At 55.5% G+C, this 7,217-nt stretch overlaps 1 protein-coding gene across 3 annotated transcripts in view; it reads left to right on the forward strand.

Moving 5' to 3' along the window:
* The window catches only part of MGRN1 (mahogunin ring finger 1), a 29,388-nt gene extending 23,052 nt beyond the window's left edge, over positions 1–6,336 (forward strand). For all 3 annotated transcript variants that reach the window (XM_075566329.1, XM_075566332.1, XM_075566331.1), the window contains 3 exons: positions 179–265; positions 3,487–3,530; positions 5,291–6,336. In XM_075566329.1, the coding sequence (XP_075422444.1) occupies positions 179–265; positions 3,487–3,527 (128 nt within the window). In that variant the 3' untranslated portion in view covers positions 3,528–3,530; positions 5,291–6,336. The remainder of the gene's footprint in view (positions 1–178; positions 266–3,486; positions 3,531–5,290) is intronic.
* Positions 6,337–7,217: the final 881 nt, after the last annotated feature.

Genomic DNA, 7,217 nt, shown 5'->3' on the forward strand with positions numbered 1-7,217 from the left:
TCTGAAAGAACTGTGTCTCCTAGGGGTTCTGTCTGAAAGACCTGTTTCTCCTAGGGGTTCTGTCTGTAAGAACTGCTTCTCCTGGGGGTTCTGTCTGAAAGAACTGCTTATCCTAGGGGTTCTGTCTGAAAGAACTGTGTCTCCTAGGGGTTCTGTCTGAAAGAACTGTGTCTCCTAGGGGTTCTGTCACTGCCTCTGGACGATGCACATGAGGAGAACCCTGAGCCCCCGGAGCTGAGGGAGGACGAGGCACAGGATGTGACAGGTGACACTTGGGACCTCTAGGATTACACCACGCAGGGGCACAGTTACAAGCCTTTGTTTGGGATGGGAACCGGAATACAGAGCCGGGCACCTCTAGGACTGGATATCACATGGGACGGGCACTGGGATACAGGGCCGGGCACCTCTAGGGCTGGATATCACATGGGATGGGCACTGGGATACAGAGCCGGGCACCTCTAGGGCTGGATATCACATGGGATGGGCACTGGGATACAGAGCCGGGCACCTCTAGGGCTGGATATCACATGGGATGGGCACTGGGATACAGAGCCGGGCACCTCTAGGGCTGGATATCACATGGGATGGGCACTGGGATACAGAGCCGGGCACCTCTAGGGCTGGATATCACATGGGATGGGCACTGGGATACAGAGCCGGACACCTCTAGGGCTGGATATCACATGGGATGGGCACTGGGATACAGGGCCGGGCACCTCTAGGGCTGGATATCACATGGGATGGGCACTGGGATACAGGGCCGGGCACCTCTAGGGCTGGATATCACATGGGATGGGCACTGGGATACAGAGCTGGGCACCTCTAGGGCTGGATATCACATGGGATGGGCACTGGGATACAGGGCCGGGCACCTCTAGGGCTGGATATCACATGGGATGGGCACTGGGATACAGAGCCGGGCACCTCTAGGGCTGGATATCACATGGGATGGGCACTGGGATACAGAGCCGGGCACCTCTAGGACTGGATATCACATGGGACGGGCACTGGGATACAGAGCCGGGCACCTCTAGGGCTGGATATCACATGGGATGGGCACTGGGATACAGAGCCGGACACCTCTAGGACTGGACATCACATGGGACGGGCACTGGGATACAGAGCCGGACACCTCTAGGGCTGGATATCACATGGGACGGGCACTGGGATACAGAGCCGGACACCTCTAGGGCTGGATATCACATGGGACGGGCACTGGGATACAGAGCCGGGCACCTCTAGGGCTGGATATCACATGGGATGGGCACTGGGATACAGAGCCGGGCACCTCTAGGGCTGGACATCACATGGGATGGGCACTGGGATACAGGGCCGGGCACCTCTAGGGCTGGATATCACATGGGATGGGCACTGGGATACAGAGCCGGGCACCTCTAGGGCTGGATATCACATGGGATGGGCACTGGGATACAGGGCCGGGCACCTCTAGGGCTGGATATCACATGGGATGGGCACTGGGATACAGAGCCGGACACCTCTAGGGCTGGATATCACATGGGATGGGCACTGGGATACAGAGCCGGGCACCTCTAGGGCTGGATATCACATGGGATGGGCACTGGGATACAGAGCCGGGCACCTCTAGGGCTGGACATCACATGGGATGGGCACTGGGATACAGAGCTGGGCACCTCTAGGGCTGGATATCACATGGGATGGGCACTGGGATACAGAGCCGGGCACCTCTAGGGCTGGATATCACATGGGATGGGCACTGGGATACAGAGCCGGGCACCTCTAGGGCTGGATATCACATGGGATGGGCACTGGGATACAGGGCCGGGCACCTCTAGGACTGGATATCACATGGGACGGGCACTGGGATACAGAGCCGGGCACCTCTAGGGCTGGATATCATGGGATGGGCACTGGGATACAGAGCCGGGCACCTCTAGGGCTGGACATCACATGGGATGGGCACTGGGATACAGAGCCGGGCACCTCTAGGGCTGGATATCACATGGGATGGGCACCGGAATACAGAGCCGGGCACCTCTAGGGCTGGATATCACATGGGATGGGCACTGGGATACAGGGCCGGGCACCTCTAGGACTGGATATCACATGGGACGGGCACTGGGATACAGAGCCGGGCACCTCTAGGGCTGGATATCACATGGGATGGGCACTGGGATACAGGGCCGGGCACCTCTAGGACTGGATATCACATGGGATGGGCACTGGGATACAGAGCCGGGCACCTCTAGGGCTGGATATCACATGGGATGGGCACTGGGATACAGAGCCGGGCACCTCTAGGGCTGGATATCACATGGGATGGGCACTGGGATACAGAGCCGGACACCTCTAGGACTGGACATCACATGGGATGGGCACTGGGATACAGAGCCGGGCACCTCTAGGGCTGGATATCACATGGGATGGGCACTGGGATACAGAGCCGGACACCTCTAGGGCTGGATATCACATGGGATGGGCACTGGGATACAGTGCTGGGCACCTCTAGGGCTGGATATCACATGGGATGGGCACTGGGATACAGAGCCGGGCACCTCTAGGGCTGGATATCACATGGGATGGGCACTGGGATACAGAGCCGGACACCTCTAGGGCTGGATATCACATGGGATGGGCACTGGGATACAGAGCTGGGCACCTCTAGGGCTGGATATCACATGGGATGGGCACTGGGATACAGGGCCGGGCACCTCTAGGGCTGGATATCACATGGGATGGGCACTGGGATACAGAGCCGGGCACCTCTAGGACTGGACATCACATGGGATGGGCACTGGGATACAGGGCCGGGCACCTCTAGGGCTGGATATCACATGGGATGGGCACTGGGATACAGAGCCAGGCACCTCTAGGGCTGGATATCACATGGGATGGGCACTGGGATACAGGGCCGGACACCTCTAGGACTGGACATCACATGGGATGGGCACTGGGATACAGAGCTGGGCACCTCTAGGGCTGGATATCACATGGGATGGGCACTGGGGTACAGAGCCGGGCACCTCTAGGACTGGATATCATGGGATGGGCACTGGGGTACAGAGCCGGGCACCTCTAGGGCTGGATATCACATGGGATGGGCACTGGGATACAGAGCCGGGCACCTCTAGGGCTGGATATCACATGGGATGGGCACTGGGATACAGAGCCGGGCACCTCTAGGACTGGACATCACATGGGATGGGCACTGGGATACAGAGCCGGGCACCTCTAGGACTGGATATCATGGGATGGGCACTGGGATACAGAGCCGGACACCTCTAGGGCTGGATATCACATGGGATGGGCACTGGGATACAGAGCCGGGCACCTCTAGGGCTGGACATCACATGGGATGGGCACTGGGATACAGAGCCGGGCACCTCTAGGGCTGGACATCACATGGGATGGGCACTGGGATACAGAGCTGGGCACCTCTAGGGCTGGATATCACATGGGATAAATACTCTGTTACTCCTCCCCATACTTACTCTCTCTCTGCAGCTCTTGGTCCTGATTCCTGCTCCATCGGGATGTCCGAGTAACAGGTAAGGGACATTTTCACCCGCACCTCCAGTTACCCCACACACCTCACTGGCTGGGATGGGGTTACGTGTGTGCGTGTGTGTGCGTGTGTGCGTGTGCGTGTGTGCGTGTGTGCGTGTGTGCGTGTGTGCGTGTGTGCGTGTGTGCGTGTGTGTGTGTGCGTGTGTATGTGCATCAGAATATAGTAAGGTGTGTTATAACAGAGAAAGTATGCTCAGTGAGACAGGCAGTAAGGGATTAGATGGTGTGAGGCTGATAACAGACACTGCGTATTGATGGGAAACTTGTATACAAATAGGTCAGAGGTTCCGGCAGCTCTCAAACTGGACAACCAGTCCAGAGAGGGAGATAGACAGAGGGAGAGAGCGCTGTGTAAGGCAGGGGACAGATCAACAGTGTCATCGCACAGTATTAATGGCGGCTCTCCCGGCTCTCGCGGCTCTCCCAGCTCCCAGCTTAGCAGCTCTCGCAGCTCTCTCAGCTCTCGCAGCTCTCGCAGCTCTCGCAGCTCTCGCAGCTCTCGCTACTCTCTCAGCTCTCGCAGCTCTCGCAGCTTTCGCACCTCGCCCAGCTCGCCCAGCTCTCCCAGCTCTCCCAGCTCTCCCAGCGCTCGCACCTCGCCCAGCTCTCGCAGCTCTCCCAGCTCGCAGCTTTCGCAGCTCGCCCAGCTCTCCCAGCTCTCCCAGCGCTCGCCCAGCTCTCGCAGCTCGCCCAGCTCTCCCAGCTCTCCCAGCGCTCGCAGCTCTCCCAGCTCTCGCAGCTCGCCCAGCTCGCCCAGCTCTCGCAGCTCGCCCAGCTCTCCCAGCTCTCGCAGCTCTCCCAGCTCGCCCGGCTCTCCCGGCTCTCCCAGCTTTCGCAGCTCTCCCAGCTCTCGCAGCTCGCCCAGCTCGCCCAGCTCGCCCAGCTCTCCCAGCTTTCGCAGCTCTCCCAGCTCTCCCAGCTCTCGCAGCTCTCGCAGCTCGCCCAGCTCTCGCAGCTCGCCCAGCTCTCGCAGCTCGCCCAGCTCTTGCAGCTCTTGCAGCTACATTGTAGCAATTCAAGCACAGTTTTGCAGAACCTTTTTTGGATTGAAGTAATTCCTCACATTCTGTATGGTGAATATATCGGGACTTTCTATCCCTCTGCTATCCCTTGTCCCCCCCCCCTCCTTCCCCGGTATGTAATTTAATGCATTTTAACATTTGAGTGTTTTGCTAGCTATTAATACTGTGTGATTACATTTGTACCTTTCCCTTGCCTTATTGTGTGCGCACTCTCCCTCTGTGTGCGCGTGTGTGCGCGCGTGTGTGTGTGTATGGGTGTATGTATATATATATATATAATCAATATACATGTATATAAGTGTATGTACTGTGTATATATATATATGTTAACATTGCACATTTCTGGAAGAAATACTGTGTGACCGGACCCCGATCACTGCAGCGTGGGCATCGGTGCTGCATTCTTACCACCCCATCTACACATTGAATCCCACCCATTGCTGTGACCTACCTGCGGTCTGTTTAAGATCACTGCTCCATCTCTTCTCTCCTCTGTTCTCTCACTTTCGCTTACTTATCACTTCTCTGTTTTTCTCTCTCCTCTCTCTCCTCTCTCTCTCTCCTCTCTCTCTCTCCTCTCTCTCTCTCCTCTCTCTCTCTCTCTCCTCTCTCTCTCTCTCTCTCCTCTCTCTCTCTCTCTCTCTCCTCTCTTCTCTCTCCTCTCTTCTCTCTTCTCTCTCTCCTCTCTTCTCTCTCTCCCCTCTTCTCTCTCCTCTTAGGTTCCTGCTCCCATGCGAGGGGTGAAGAGCATCAGAGAATTGACCCCCCAAGCCTCAACTCTCCTGGGTCATTTCTCAGTCTAAAGTGGGGGAGAGAGCCCCCCCTCCCTGAGCCTTAGAGACCCCCATACACGCCTCATTTTATCTCACACATTCCACAGGGGCTGGGGAAAGGATCCTGCATTGTGTAAGAGTGTGCGGCACAGTGACCATGCACTCCAGTGTGTCAAGCTGTTGGTGTGCCAGCTTGTTGGGTTGGTGTGCCAGTCTGTCTCTGATGGTAACCGTCCACTACTTCTGTGTCTGTGTGCCAGTCTGCCTGTGACAGTGACCGTATGCTACATGTGTGTGACTGTGTGCCAGTCTGCCTGTGACAGTGACCGTATGCTACATGTGTGTGACTGTGTGCCAGTCTGCCTGTGACAGTGACCGTATGCTACATGTGTGTGACTGTGTGCGAGTCTGCCTGTGACAGTGACCGTATGCTACATGTGTGAATGTGACTGTGTGCCAGTCTGGCTGTGATAGTGACCGTATGCTACATGTGTGTGACTGTGTGCCAGTCTGGCTGTGATAGTGACCGTATGCTACATGTGTGAGTGTGACTGTGTGCCAGTTTGTGGCGTTGGTGTGCCAGTCTGCTTGTGATAGTGACCGTACACTACGTATGTTAGTGTGACTGTGTGCCAGTCTTGGTGCCAGTTTGTGGCATTGGTGTGCCAGTCTGCCTGTGATAGTGACCCTATGTGCCAGTCTTGTGTGCTCTTCTGTGTGCTGCCCACCTGAAGTTGTAAGCATGGCATTGTGCCCGCCACATCTTGCTCTCCATACCCACGTATGTCTGTCTGAGTTGTACGGGGGCAGCTGTGCTCTCCCTTGGCAGAGAGCAGACGGCTGTGCCCCCCTCCCCCCTGTTCATTGTGCTCTCGAGTGCCAGTGCGTTGGCAGAGACCCACAGAGCGTTGTACCTCCGCCCCATCACACTGACATCTGTCCTAAGGTCGCCCTGCGGATAAACAACAAATAAAAAATGTCACTTTTTACAACTGTTGTTTGTTTTGTTGTTTTTTACACAATTTCTCTCTTTTGTAATCTTTGGCTTTAGTCTGGGACTTAAGTGAGCGAAGCACAGTGACCTGTGTAATGGGCTTCATGGATCGGCACCACATTGGGCTATAATTAGTATTTTAAACTCATTGTCACTTTTCCACAGCTTTTTGCCGTCTTTATCCACTGTCTTTCGTTGATAAGACTGTTTTTGTCAGGTCTCAAAGCTGCGGAGAAACTGTCCTGCTCTGTTGTATGTATGTTCTGTATGTCTTTAGTTATATAGCGCCATCCATGTACATAGAGTGTCACAGCAGTAACACACGTGACATAATAATATAACACATACTGGGAATAAGCGCTTCTGATATAAAAGTGCCCCCAAGAGCTTACAATCTAAGTGGTAAGTAGGGAGGACTTGCCCCTTATCCCACCCCGTCCTTATCAGAGAGACGGTAATGATGGAGGGGCGGGGAGGGGGGGGGGGCGGCTCTGCCGGTGCAAACTCTTGTGGAGACAGAAGGGAGCAGCTGTGAATGAGCCCTCTCCCCCCCTTTTTTGCAATATGTTTCGGATTTTGCCCAGGTGTGAATACTTGTGTGATAGGAGATTGCCGCCGGCAGGAAGCGTCTGATCCGGAGATCGCTGAAAAGCTGCCGATCCTACGTGTGGTATGTGTCTGGGAGATCTTGGGAGGACAGGATCTGCCCCTTTTCCACCAAGGCAGCTGCTATTTTGATGTTGAGTTTTTTATATTGGGTACATTGCTTGTTGGAGCACCCCGGGGGAGACTCTGGGTTATTAATATGGGTGTTAGCTGGGATGGGGAGGACGCTAATGGAAATGTCTTCTTATTTTTGGTCCATATGTTCCACGTGCA

This window comes from Ascaphus truei, chromosome 11 (assembly GCF_040206685.1).
Source record: "Ascaphus truei isolate aAscTru1 chromosome 11, aAscTru1.hap1, whole genome shotgun sequence".
Taxonomy (NCBI): Eukaryota; Metazoa; Chordata; class Amphibia; order Anura; family Ascaphidae; genus Ascaphus; species Ascaphus truei.